A 14834-nucleotide genomic window follows, 5' to 3' on the forward strand; every position below is an offset into this window, starting at 1 on the left:
ATGGTGTTTGTTTTTCACTGGTTGCCCTTTTCAGGTGGCAACAGGTCACGAATCTTGCTACTGTGGTATTTCACCCAATAGATATGGAAGTTTATCAAAATTGGATTTGATTTTTAGAATTCTTTGTTTGTCTGTGTAATGTAAGGGAAATATTTGTCTCTAATATGGTCATACATTCGGCAGGAGGTTATGAAGTGCAGCTCAGTTTCCACCTCATTTTGTGGGCAGTGTGCACATAGCCTGTCTTCTCTTGAGAGCCAGGTCTGCCTTCGGCGGACTTTCTCAATAGCAAGGCTATGCTCGCTGAGTCTGTACATAGTCAAAGCTTTCCTTAAGTGTGTGTCAGTAGTGTCCTCTCTGTTTTGGGCCAAATAGCATTCTAGTTTTCTCTGTTTTTGGTCAAATCTTTCCAATGTGTCAAGTAATTATGTTTTTGTTTTCTCATGATTTGGTTGGGTCTAATTGTGTTGCTGTCCTGGGGCTCTGTGGGGTCTGTTTGTGAACAGAGCCCCAGGACCAGCTTTCTTAGGGGACTGTTCTCAAGGTTTATTTCTATGTAGGTGATGGCTTTGTTATGGAATATTTGGGAATTGCTTGCCTTCAGGTGGTTGTAGAATTTAACATCTCTTTTCTGGATTTTGATAATTAGCGGGTAAAAGCCTCTAAGTGAGGTGAACACCAGAAAATACATTTTGTATTTTGATAATTAGCGGTATCAGCCTGATTCTGCTCTGCATGCATTATTTGGTGTTTTCCGGTTGTACACACAGGATATTTTTGCTGAATTCTGCATGCAGTCTCTCAATTTGGTGTTTGTCCCATTTTGTGATTTCTTGGTTGGTGAGCGGACCCCAGACCTCACAACCATTACATTTACATTTACATTTAAGTCATTTAGCAGACGCTCTTATCCAGAGCGACTTAAAGGGCAATGGGTTCTATGACTGATTCAAGTATTTTTAGCCAGATTCTAATTGGTATGTCGAATTCTATGTTTCTTTTGTGATTGCATAGAAGGCCCTTCTTGCCTTGTCTCTCAAATTATTCCCGCTAGCGTCCCACCTGGCCAAAAGCCAGGGAAAATGCAGAGTGCCAAATTTCATTAAATCACACATACAAGATAGCAAATGAAAGCTACACTTGTTGTGAATCCAGCCAACATGTCAGATTTCAACACCATAGTAAACAAAGAGAGAAAGCATATTTCAACCCTGTAGGCGCGACACAAAACTCTGAAATAAAAATATAATTAATGCCTTACCTTTGACGAGCTTCTTTTGTTGGCACTCCAATATGTCCCATAAGCATCACAAATGGTCCTTTTGTTCGATTAATTCCGTCGATATATATCCTTTTATTTGATGTGTTTGATCCAGAAAAACACAGGTTCCAACTTGCTCAACGTGACTACAAAAGTAGTTTGAAATGTTTTGGCAAAGTTTACAGGTAACTTTTGAGATATTTTGTAATACAACTTTAGGTATTTTTTTACGTAAATAATCAATAAAATTGAAGAGTGGATAATCTGTGTTCAATACAGGAAGAAAACAAACTGAAGCATGCTTTCTGGTCACGCGCCTTTATCTAACAGTACACTTCAAGTGACCCTCGTTCAAGATGGCCGTACTTATTCATTACACAAAGGAATAACCTCAACCAGTTTCTAAAGACTCTTGACATCCAGTGGAAGCGATAGGAACTGCAAGCAGGTCCCTTAGAAATCTGGATTCCCAATGAAAACTAATTGAAAACCTAAAAATTAAAAAATCTGAATGGTTTGTCCTCTGGGTTTCGCCTGCTAAATAAGTTCTGTTATACTCACAGACATGATTCAAACAGTTTTAGAAACTTCAGAGTGTTTTCTATCCAAATCTAATCACTAATAATATGCATATCTTATCTACTGAGGATGAGTAGCAGGCAGTTGAATTTGGGTATGCATTTCATCCGGATGTGGAAATACTGCCCCCTGTCACCAAGAAGTTAAAGAGTTTAAGTATAGCCAATTTGAGGTCTGTATATTTTATAATTTAATTTAGGATACAATCAACACCACAGGCCTATTTGGGTTGGAGGGTTTGTATTTTGTCCTGTAGTTCATTCGATGTAATTGGAGAATCCAGTGGGTTCTGGTAGTCTTTAATGGTTGTTTATCCAGAGTTTTATCCATATATTTCCATTTTGAATAGATGACTCTTCATATTGTTTGTTTCGAGTTTTCTAATTGTCCCAGAAGTGGTTAGATTCTATGGATTCAACTACATTGAGCTGATTTCTGACTTGCTGTTCCTTCTTTTTCCGTAGTGTATTTCTGTATTCGAGATTCACCATAGTGAAGCCGTAGGCTCAGGTGGTCTACAGTTCTACTATATGTGTACCTACCAGAGGAGTCCCCTCGAAGCCTACCATTGACTGTACGTACCCAGCATCCGACAGAGCTGCAGGAGTTGTGACCCGTTTTTGTTGGTTATGTTGTCGTAGTTGTGTCTATGGGGGCATATGGGGGAGGGAATGTTGTCGTCTCCAGGTAGGTGTTGTCCCCCTGTGTACTGAGGGTGTCAGGTTCTTGTCCAGTTCTGGCATTTAGGTGCTGGGGATACGGTTGAGGTTGACGTACTTCAGGGTCCTGGCTGCCTGCCAGGGTGGACCTGGTCATAAAGGCTGTTCAAGTCCAGGGAGGAGTGGTGGGCCAGGTAGACAGGTTTTGAGGCACAGTCTAGCAAAATGCTTGCATTCACCTGCTGTATGGTGGCAGGGTGAAAGTATTTTTGTGGAAGCAGGGTGGAGATAACCACTCGTAACATTGGGGAAAGTGGAAGAAGCTTTTTCAATCACTCCCTTGAGTTCTGTGGCCATCCTTTCCTGCTGGGCCCGAAGGTAATTTGTGCCCTTGTGAATTATGATGTAGCTGGGGAATCCTAGTATGTCCTCTGACAACAGCTCCAGGGCATGCCTAGTGTTTGGGCACCAGAGCTTAGCCACTTTGTGTTTGGGGAAAAAGTTTTTCCTCTTGAATATATTTTCCATTTGAGGCAATGAGGATCACAATCTCTGGCTTTTGTGTGTCCTCAGTGGATGTGTGGGGATTGTCAAGAGAGCAATCAGGGGAGCTGACGGGGGTTGTTTGGAGGAGGGGAGGGGTACTGGAGGGGGTGGCGTCTGTTGGGTTGGTGGGTACTGTGTTGTGTTCGGGTCCGGGTCTGGGTCTGGGGTGGGCTGTTCTGCTGTTTTCTCTGGGGGAGTGTGAAGCACTAACCGAAGCTGCGGATCAGACTGAGTTGACAGACAAAATGTTCTGGTGCTCACCTCACTTAGAGGCTTTTACCCGCTAATTATCAAAATCCAGAAAAGAGATGTTAAATTCTACAACAACCTGAAGGCAAGCAATTCCCAAGTATTCCATAACAAAGCCATCACCTACATAGAAATAAACATTGAGAACAGTCCCCTAAGAAAGCTGGTCCTGGGGCTCTGTTCATAAACAGACCCCACATAGCCCCAGGACAGCAACACAATTAGACCCAACCAAATCGTGAGAAAACAAAAACATAATTACTTGACACATTGGAAAGATTTGACCAAAAAACAGAGCATACTAGAATGCTATTTGGCCCAAAACAGAGAGGACACAGTGGCAGAATACCTGACCACTGTGACTGACCCAAAATTAAGGAAATCTTTGACTATGTACAGACTCAGTGAGCATAGCCTTGCTATTGAGAAAGTCCGCCGAAGGCAGACCTGGCTCCCAAGAGAAGACAGGCTATGTGCACACTGCCCACAAAATGAGGTGGAAACTGAGCTGCACTTCCTAACCTCCTGCCAAATGTGCAGTCGTGGGACCTGGGTGTGTTCAGTAGTCGGGGGAGTGACTGTCCTCGTCTGCAGGACAGTTAGAAGAGATTTACTGAGAGAACGTTTCCTGCTGTGCTCTCTCTTTGATCCCATAAAAGTTCTGCTGGAACTGCATGAGGATGCCCTGCACCATTACTGTCCCAGACCTGCAGAGGTTGACAGAGGTTGTTTCAATTTCCTCAACATCTAGTATTGTAAGTTTCCACCCAGGGCCAATAACCTCTCTCTTGACATAGGGCTCGTGTCTTCTTATAGCACTGTGCCATGCCAGGGGATGGACTGTGTGGAAAAAGAAGTTGCTTACATTCCTCTCTTTGTAGCAGTCTGCAAATAGTGTCTCTGGATTGTCCTCAAGGAGCTTTTTTTTGTAGCCACTCCATGCGGTGTTATTTTTAATATCCATGGGGTACTGTATTCTACTAAACATCTACATTTGGGTTGGGGGGGGGTTGTAGAACTCTCTTGCCATTGTTAAACTCAAGAGTTTTCACACCTCACACTTAAGTGCTTATTATATAATAATAATATAATAATATATGCCATTTAGCAGACGCTTTTATCCAAAGCTTTTTGATCATGTCAGTTTCCTTCCTAGCAGCTTGGTGCTTTGTAGCCTTATTTATTAAGCTTTATATAACAACATTCCCTAGAGATTGTCTTTTACGTTTAGCCTTTGGTGTTGTTGCGGATGGTATTTCCAGGTTTCGCTGTGTTTCTTCTGCAGGTTTTAGCTTGTTAGAAGTTTTTTTCTTGATAGTCTTTGTTAGTAATTGTCCATTCAGGTAATTTTGTCTGAAATCAAGGTTTTAGGTATGCAATTGTGATTTGGATTGAATGTTTTGATGTTGAGGTTAGTATCCTGTATAAGTCCAACTCTAATTCTATATTTTTCCAGGAGAACTCAGGTGCCCATGCTCTCTGCCCCTCTGCCTCTCGAAAGCAAAGGCTTTCAAACCCTCGTCATGATAAATGGTGTCCTATCGACACCTGCCTCTCTCACACTGTCCTGTGTCAGCAGCATGATATATGTGTGTGAACAGCCCCTCAAGTCCTCTGCAGTAGTTATATCTGTATTGGAATTTGCTCTCACAGGCTTTGAGTAGAGGGAGGGAGGGATGGGGGGGGGGGTGAAATGTCCACTCTGGTCACCGCAGCACTCTGGGCTCAATCTGCATCGACCGTCTAGCGTCTGTGGTCATCCGCGGTCCCCGGCAGGGTCAAGTGGTTCTGAGCTCTGACAAAACCACAAGATGTGAACCCTGACCCCATCACCCCCACCCAGACTGCTGTCGCCGCTGCTGTCCGTCAGCGCTTGTCTTTTTGCTCTTGCTCTTTGTCATACAATGTTTTTCTGTATCTGTCTCTCACTTGCTTGTTTTCTCTCTCTATCACTCAATTGCTATTTCTCGCTCTGTTTCTCACTCACTTATTTTCAAATCAAATCAAACTTTATTTGCCACATGCGCCGAATACAAAAAGTGTAGACCATACCGTAAAATGCTTACTTACAGGCCCTTAACCAACAGTGCAGTTCAAGAAGAGTTAAGAAGATATTTACCAAATAAACTAAAGTAAAAAGTAACAACATAACAATAACGAGGCTATATACAAGGGGTACCGGTACCGAGTCAGTGTGCAGGGGTACAGGTTAGAGGTCATTTGTACATGTAGGTAGGGGTGAAGTGAAACTGCATAGATAATAAACAGCGAGTAGCAGTAGTGTACAAAACAAATGGAGAGGGGGGTCAATGTAATAGTCCGGTGGCCATTTGATTAATTATTCAGCAGTCTTCGAGCTTGAGGGTAGCTGTTAAGGAGCCTTTTGGTCCCAGACTTGGCGCTCCAGTACCGCTTGCCGTGCGGTAGCAGAGAAAACAATCTATGATTTGGATGACTGGAGTCTCTGACAATTTTATGGGCTTTCCTCTGACATAATAGGTCCTGGATTGCAGGAAGCTTGGCCCCAATGATGTCCTGGGCCGTACGCACTACCCTCTGTAGCGCCTTACGGTCAGATGCCGAGTAGTTGCCGTACAAGGCGGTGATGCAACCGGTCAGGATGCTCTCGATGGTGCAGCTATGTAACATTTTGAGGATCTGGGAACCCATGCCAAATCTTTTCAGTCTCCTGAGGGGGAAAAGGTTTTGTGATGCCCTCTTCACAACTGACTTGGTGTGTTTGGACTCGAGTTCGAACGACTATGATTTTTCAATGCCGATACCGATTATTGGAGGACCAAAAAAAGACGATACCGATTAATCGGCCAATTATTTTTAACATTTGTAATTACAACAATACTGAATGAACACTTATTTTAACTTAATATAATACATCAATAAAAATCCACTTAGCCTCAAATAAATACTGAAACATGTTCATTTTGGTTTAAATAATGCAAAAACAAAGTGTTGGAGAAGAAAGTAAAAGTGCAATATGTACCATGTAAAAAAGCTAACATTTAAGTTCCTTGCTCAGAACATGAGAACATATGAAAGCTGGTGGTTCCTTTTAACATGAGTCTTCAATATTCCAAGGTAAGAGGTTTTAGGTTGTAGTTAATATAGTATTTATAGGACTATTTCTCATTATACCATTTGTATTCCATGTACCTTTGACTATTGGATGTTCTTATAGGCACTATAGTATTGCCAGTGTAACAGTATAGCTTCCGTCCCTCTTCTCGCTCCTACCTGGGCTCGAACCAGGGACACATCGACAACAGCCACCCTCTAAGCAGTGTTACCCATGCAGAGCAAGGGGAACAACTACTCCAAGTCTCAGAGCGAGTGACGTTTGAAACGCTATTAGCACGCACCCCGCTAACTAGCTCACATCGGTTACACCAGCCTAATCTCGGGAGTTGATAGGCTTGAAGTCATAAACGGAGCAATGCTTGAAGCACAGTGAAGGGCTGCTGGCAAAACGCACGAGTGCTGTTTGAATAAATGCTTACGAGCCTGCTGCTGCCTACCATCGCTCAGTCAGACTGCTCTATAAAATCGTAGACTTAGTTATAACATAATAACACACAGAAGTACAAGACTTAGGTCATTAATATGGTCAAATCTGGAAACTGTCATTTCGAAAACAAAACGTTTATGAGTATCACATATACCCTGACTCTGCGTGCAATGAACGCAAAAGAAGTGACACAATTTCACCTGGTTAATATTGCCTGCTAACCTGGATTTCTTTTAGCTAAATATGCAGGTTTAAAAATGATGTACTTCTGTGTATTGATTTTAAGAAAGGCATTGATGTTTATGGTTAGATGCACGCTGGAGCAACGACAGTCCTTTTTCCGCAATGCGCACCGCATCGATTATATGCAACGCAGGACACGCTAGATAAACTAGTAATATCATCAACCATGTGTAGTTAACAAGTGATTATGATTGATTGATTGTTTTTTATAAAATACGTTTAATGCTAGCTAGCAACTTACCTTGGCTTCTTACTGCATTTGCGTAACAGGTAGGCTCAACTGACTTGCCTGGTTTAAATAAAGGTGTAAACATTGTTTTTACAAAAAATAAATAAATCAGCCAAATCGGTGTCCAAAAATACAGATTTCCGATTGTTATGAAAACTTGAAATCGGCCCTAATTAATCGGCCATTCCGATTAATTGGTCGACCTCTAGTTTGGACCATGATAGATCGTTGTTGATGTGGACACCAAGGAACTTGAAACTCTCGACCCTCTCCACTACAGCCCTGTTGATATTAATGGGGGCCTGTTCGCCTTACCTTTTCCTGTAGTCCATGATCAGCTCCTTTTTCTTACTCATATTAAAGGAGAGGTTGTTGTCCTGGCACCACACTGCTAGTTCTGACTTCCTCTCTATAGGATGTCTCAGCGTTGTTGGTGGAGTGCGATTGAGATTGTGTCATCTGTTGGGGCGGTATGTGAATTGGAGTGGGTCTTGGGTATCCGGCAGGATGCTGTTGATGTGAGAGATGACCAGCCTTTCAAAGCACTTCATGGCTACCAACGTGAGTGCTACAGGGCGGCAATCATTTAGGCAGGTTACCTTCGCTTCCCTGGGCACAGGGACTGTGGTGGTCTGCTTAAAACATGTAGGTATTACAGACTCGGTCAGGGAGAGGTTGAAAATGTCAGTGAAGACACTTGCCAGTTGGTCTGCTCATGCTTTGAGTACATGTCCTGGTAATCCATCTGGCCCTGTGGCTTTGTGAATGTTGACCTGTTTAACGGTCTTGCTCACATTGTTTACCGAGAGCGATATCACAAAGTTATCCAGAACAGCTGGTGTTCTCATGCATGCTTCAGTGTTGCTTGCCTCAAAGTGAGCATAAAAGGTATTTAGCTCGTCTGGTAGGCTCACGTCACTGGGCAGCTCGCGTCTGGGTTTCCCTTTGTAGTCCGTAATAGTTTTCAAGTTCTGCCACATCTGACGAGCATCAGAGCACGGTGTAGTAGGATTCAATCTTAATCCTGTATTGACAGATGGTTCGTCTGAGGGCATAGCAGGATTCTTTTATGGGTGTCCGGAATTAGTGTCCCGCTCCTTGAAAGCGGCAGCTCTAGCCTTTAGCTTGATGCGGATGTTGCCTGTAATCCATGGGTTCTGGTTGGGATATGTTCCAGTTGCACTATGGGTACGACTTCGTGGATGCACTTATTGATGAAGCCGGTGACTGAGGTGGTATTCTCCTCAATGCCATTGGATGAATCCCGGAAAATATTCCAGTCTGTGTTAGCAAAACAGTCCTGTAGCGTAGCATCTGACCACTAGTTTTTGCTTGTAAGCGGGAATCAGGAGGTTAGAATTACGGTCAGATTTTCCAAATGAAGGGCGGGGGAGAGCTTTGTATGCATCTCTGTGTGTGGAGTAAAGGTGGTCTTGAGTTTTATTTTCTTCTTCTTCTATGGTTGCACATGTGACATGCTGGTAAAACTGATTTAAGTTTGCCTGTATTAAAGTCGCCGGGCCACTAGGAGCGCCGCTTCTGAGAGAGCATTTTCTTGTTTGCTTATGGCCTTATTGAGTTGGTTGAGTGCGGTCTTTAGTGCCAGTATCGGTCTGTGGTGGTATATAGATGGCTACGAATAATATAGATGAGAACTGTCTTTGTAGATAGTGTGATCTACAGCTTATCATATAAGGTACTCTACCTCAGGCGAGCAATACCTCGAGACTTCTTTAATATGAGACGTCACGGACCAGCTGTTATTGACAAAAAGACAAACAACCCTACCAATCGTCTTACCAGACGTAGCTTTACTGTTCTGCCGGTGCATTGAAAATCCTTCCAGCTCTATATTATCCGTGTCGTCGTTCAGCCACAACTCTGTGAAACAACATAAGATTTTACAGTTCTTAATGTCCCGTTGGTAGGATAATCGTAGGCCATACATTTTATTTTCCAATGATTCCATGTTAGCAAGTAGAATTGTTGGCAGTGGGAGTTTACTCGCTCGCCTACGGATTCTCAGAAGGCAGCCTGATCTGTGTCCTCTTTTCCTTCGTCTTTTCTTTACGCAAATGACTGGGATCTAGGCCTTTTCCCGGGAGAGGAGTATATCGTTCTTGTCGGACTCGTTAAAGGAAAAAGCTTCTTCCAGTTCGTGGTGAGTTATCGCAGTTCTGATGTCCAGAAGTTATTTTCGGTCATAAGAGATGGTAGCAGGAACCTTATGTACAAAACAAGTACAAAAATAAGTTACAAACAACGCAAAAAATCTAACAAAATAGCACAGTTGGTTACTGTTGGTTACTGGCATTTAAAACGTCAGCCATCCTCTTCGGCGCCATCTTCTGTCTGTCTTTGTGGGTTATGCCTTCTCTCCCGCTTCTTGATTCATTTCTTGATTCTCCCTTCCTCTGTCTCACTTGCTCGTTCTCTTGCTCTCTCTCTCTCAATTGTTTTCTGTCTCTCACTCTCTTTTACTGTGGCCGCCTCTTGCCGTGTCACTATTTCTCTTATTTTCGCATCTCCCTCTTGGTGCCCTAAGCATTCTCCCTCTCCTGTCTGTTCTCCCTTATCTGTCTTCACTTCACTTTTTCTTCTATTTTCATCTACTGCAGTGGTATTCAAACTTTTTCAGCAGGGACCCCATTTTTATTCTGCCCAAATTTCTGAAAGAGAGTGGTTCTCTTATTGGTTTTTCATTCTGTAGTGTTGAACCTTGCCTTATCCTGTCCTCCACATTGTGCAGTAGCTAACGGCAGGTAATTTTCCTTTAGTGGAGAGGTTGATGTGGAACTCACGGCGTTTAGCAACTTCTGTTTTACAGTTTCTGACAAGCGAGGCACTTAGATATGGTCATTTTCAAGTGTTCATAAATTCATAGAATGTTTGGGAATGACGGCATTTGTGAATATTCGATAGCAATATAGAGTGGGAAAGCGGCCGTGCGTTTGTACAACTAATAGACACCGCAGTAAATAAAACCTAATAAAAACATCTGTCTGGACCAGGACCGGAGTCTACGCAGACCTGTGCGCCATGGCCAATCGGAGCCTAAGTGGACCTATATGCAAACAAGTAATTTGCCACACGGGCCTGCCATCATTCACTTTGAACTGGACTGTGTGTTTACAGGCAGTAGTGTGACTTTAGATCATTAGAATGCATTTGCCAAAATACACCTGAGTGGACTCGGCAAATATCTAAATACCACAGGAGTTCTCTTATGTTTGGGCACTTCACAATCCTATTGATCAAACAACCATGAAAAAGGTAGGCTCTCTCTCCCTCAGTTGCATATGCACATTAACAATAACAAGATCAACAACTAATGATAGCGAGATGAGACCAAATCTAACAAGGGAACATTGGATAAATTCTGTCAAACTTTTTCAAGCTAGTTGGCTAGCCTCTGTCACCTTCCGCAGCTTGCCTGCCAAAGCAATGCTTGTCACAACCCCATTTTGACAACTGAATGGGAACTTGCCTGCCTGCCCATTTCATTGATTGATGCCAAATGCATTTGGTTGACAACTAAGAGAGATGCTAACTGTTGATAAGTCGTTCAAGTTCAGCATAGCTAACTAGCAAAGCGATTCACATTTCTTGCTAGCTGACAAAATGACACATGAATCTCTAGTTGTAGCCACCAAAAAACAATGAGGGGGAAAAGTTGGTCACTCACCCACTCCTCCAATGACATGACATCCTCCTAGTTAGTTAGCTAAATAAATAGCTAGCTACATAAATAGATATGCTAGCCCATGGGGTGTCAAACTCAGCACATGGGCCATATTGAAAAAACACAACATATTTGTGGGCAAGATGAAAAAAATTGCAAATGTGACCCAAACTGGCCATTGTTTTATTAGACCAAAAATATAGTTCTTTATAACGTACACTTCTGTACATAAGATGCTGTATGTAGCGTTTTAACATATTAAAACTAAAGAAGATATACATAATATTATACCAGCCTTTGCTGCTATGCTTGCAGATGTGCATAATATGCTGCGACCTGAATCAAAAAGTATTTAATAACTCCAATTTGTATTTATTTATTTATTTCACCTTTATTTAACCAGATAGGCTAGTTGAGAACAAGTTCTCATTTGCAACTGCGACCTGGCCAAGATAAAGTATAGCAGTGTGAACAGACAACAACACAGAGTTACACATGGGGTAAACAATAAACAAGTCAGTAACATAGTATCTATAGGTTTGTTGTAAAATGTTAGTTAAAAAAAAATTGCACTGCATGAATCACTGGTACGGTTGAATGCAGCATTGCTGTATAGTGTACCCAAAATGTATTGTAGCTGACTAGCCAGCCAAGGATAATGCTCAAATGTTTCTGCAATAGGCCTACATGTTTCTCCTTTGCACAATGTTTTGTTGCAGGGTTCGTTTTTTGGTTATTAATTGACAGGCTTTAAAAAGCAAAACCAGACTGCAACATTTTAGTAGCCTAGCTAGGAATGTGGCATGTGTCTGTACACTTTCCCTCTGCTGCGCACTGTATACTGTACGGACACAAGAAAGCAGCACAATAGAAGTTGAATTGACCTTTGCGAGTGCATCAGGCTGTAATTTCATGAAGTAGATTGACTCATTTATACTTGCTTGTGTGTCCTATTCGGCCTGCGGGCCTTGTTTGGCACATGTACACTAGTCTATTAGTCACGTTATGAATGACTTGTGATCATTGCCCTTGCTAGTTTGATTGTATTGACATTCCCAGCCTTAGTTACAGCTGTCAGTTTCTGTTCAAAATATTGAGTCATTGAAACTGAAACCGTGCATCAAACAATGTACCAGGCCAGCTGTAATTTATAACCGGATGGCAATATCTTTTGGACTACCAAGAACTGTATGGGTGAATTATATTATTCATGCATTGTACTGCACCCATCTGGTCTGCTAACAAGGCATTACTGTACGTCATGGAATTTTGAGTCCAATAGAACCTAATTTTAAAACCTCCTATAAAGTTGGTTTTGAAGCAGAAACTGGAAATGTAATATTTTTGACTGATATTATGATTGTCTGTTTTATCTGCAAAGTAGTTAAAACGCTGCCAGTTTCACTTGCAGTTGAATTCACTGATGCCAGGCTGTAATTTCATAAAGCAGACGACTCAAACTGTTCACTCATTTATACTCGCTTGTGTCCTATTGTCTTTTATTAATTTATACCCGCGCGTAAATATTTTATCGTATAACTTTTTGACAACCAAGATGACATTTTCTGTAGGCTTCAGCAATGACCCACTGGGATCGAAACTTGGCATTGAGATTTAGCCTAAAACAGGTTTAAACTCTCGGTCCTGGAAAAGATTGAGTCCGTGCCATTAGTGATGATACGATACAGCGCATTGGCTGGGACTTGTAGTGCGGCGCATCGCGGGGGGCGTGGTTGCGGGACAAAATTATTTGACAACCCAAATCATTGCATGGGCTCAGATAGAAATGTGTCATTGGCTGGATTCGTGTTTTACACGTGCGCTAACCTATTAGCCACGCTATGATTGACTTGTGATCATTGCCCTTGCTAGTTTGATTGTATTAACATTCCCAGCATTAGTTAAAGTCGTCCGTTTTTGTTCAAAATATTGAGTCATTGAAACTGAAACCGTGCATCCCGAAAGGGTGGAGGCAGCAAATGATGTACCAGGCCAGCTGTGACTTACAACCTGATGGCAATATTTTTTGGACTACCAAGAAATGTATTGGTGAATTACACTACATGGCCAAAGGTATGTGGACGCCTGCTCATTGATAGTCTCATTCCAAAATCATGGGTGTTAATATGGAGTTGGTCGCCCCTTTGCTGCTATTTCTTTTTAAAATTTAACCTTTATTTTAACTAGGCAAGTCAGTTAAGAACAAATTGTTATTAACAATGACAGCCTAGGAACAGTGCGTTAACTGCCTTGTTCAGGGGCAGAACGACAGATTTTTACCTTGTCAGCTCGGGGATTCGAACTAGAAACCTTTAGGTTACTGGCCATACGCTAACCATTAGGCTATTAACAGCCTCCACTCTTCTGGGAAGGCTTTCCACTAGATGTTGGAACATTGCTGCGGGGACTTGCTTCCATTCAGCTTCAAGAGCATTAGTGAGGGAAACCATTTCTGTATGGACCTCACTTTGCTCATGGAGGCATTGCCATGATGAAACAGGAAAAGGGCCTTCCCCAAACTGTTGCCACAAATGTGGAAGCACAGAATTGTCTAGAATGTAATTGTATGCTGTAGCATTAAGGTTTCCATTCACTGGAATAAGGGGCCTAGCCCGAACCATGAAAAACAGCCCCAGACCATTATTCCTCCTCCACCAAACTTTACAGTTGGCACTGTGCATTCAGGCAGGTAGTGTTCTCCTGGCATCTGCCAATCCCAGATTCATCTGTCGGACTGCCAGATGGTGAAGCATGATTCATCACTCCAAGGAACGTGTTTCCACTGCTCCAGAGTCCAATGGCGGAAAGCTTTATAACACTCCAGCCGACACTTGGCATTGTGCATGGTGATCTTAGGCTTGTGTGCAGCTGCTCGGCATTGGAAACCCATTTCATGAAGCTCCTGATTAACAGTTCTTGTCTTGCATCCAGAGACAGTTTGGAACTCGGTAGTAAGTGTTGCACCGAGGACAGATGATTTTGATTTATTTGCAAATTATGGTGGAAAATAAGTATTTGGTCAATAACAAAAGTTAATCTCAATACTTTGTTATATACCCTTTGTTGGCAATGACAGAGGTCAAACGTTTTCTGTAAGTCTTCACAAGGTTTTCACACACTGTTGCTGGTATTTTGGCCCATACCTCCATGCAGATCTCCTCTAGAGCAGTGATGTTTTGGGGCTGTTGCTGGGCAACACGGACTTTCATCTCCCTCCAAAGATTTTCTATGGGGTTGGGATCTGGAGACTGGCTAGGCCACTCCAGGACCTTGAAATGTTTCTTACGAAGTCACTCCTTCGTTGCCTTGCCTGGGCGGTGTGTTTGGGATCATTGTCATGCTGAAAGACCCAGCCACGTTTCACCCATACGTAGAATGTATGCACACATGACTGTAAGTCGCTTTGGATAAAAGCGTCCGCTAAATGGCATATATTATTATTATTATTATTATTCATCTTCAATGCCCTTGCTGATGGAAGGAGGTTTTCACTCAAAATCTCACGATACATGGCCCCATTCATTCTTTCCTTTACACGGATCAGTCGTCCTGGTCCCTTTGCAGAAAAACAGCCCCAGAGCATGATGTTTCCACCCCCATGTTTCACAGTAGGTATGGTGTTCTTTGGATGCAACTCAGCATTCTTTGTCCTCCAAACATGACGAGTTCAGTTTTTACCAAAAAGTTATATTTTGGTTTCATCTGACCATATGACATTCTCCCAATCTTCTTCTGGATCATCCAAATGCTCTCTAGCAAACTTCAGACGGGCCTGGACATGTACTGGCTTAAGCAGGGGGACACGTCTGGCACTGCAGGATTTGAGTCCCTGGCGGCGTAGTGTGTTACTGATGGTAGGCTTT

At 42.5% G+C, this 14834-nt stretch overlaps 1 protein-coding gene across 2 annotated transcripts in view; it reads left to right on the forward strand.

Annotated features, from left to right (window-relative positions):
- Positions 1 to 14834, forward strand: part of mgat4b (alpha-1,3-mannosyl-glycoprotein 4-beta-N-acetylglucosaminyltransferase B) — a 215805-nt gene that overhangs the window by 41583 nt on the left and 159388 nt on the right. Inside the window, exon 1 of one of the 2 annotated variants that reach the window (XM_052488489.1) lies at positions 12734 to 13044. The exons of the other annotated variant lie outside the window; for it this stretch is intronic. Coding sequence (XP_052344449.1) covers positions 12951 to 13044 — 94 coding nt within the window. The 5' untranslated portion in view covers positions 12734 to 12950. Of the gene's footprint in view, positions 1 to 12733; positions 13045 to 14834 lie in introns of those variants that run through there. 2 annotated transcript variants of the gene reach the window in all.

The sequence above is a fragment of the Oncorhynchus keta genome, chromosome 30 (assembly GCF_023373465.1).
Source record: "Oncorhynchus keta strain PuntledgeMale-10-30-2019 chromosome 30, Oket_V2, whole genome shotgun sequence".
Lineage (NCBI taxonomy): Eukaryota > Metazoa > Chordata > Actinopteri > Salmoniformes > Salmonidae > Oncorhynchus > Oncorhynchus keta.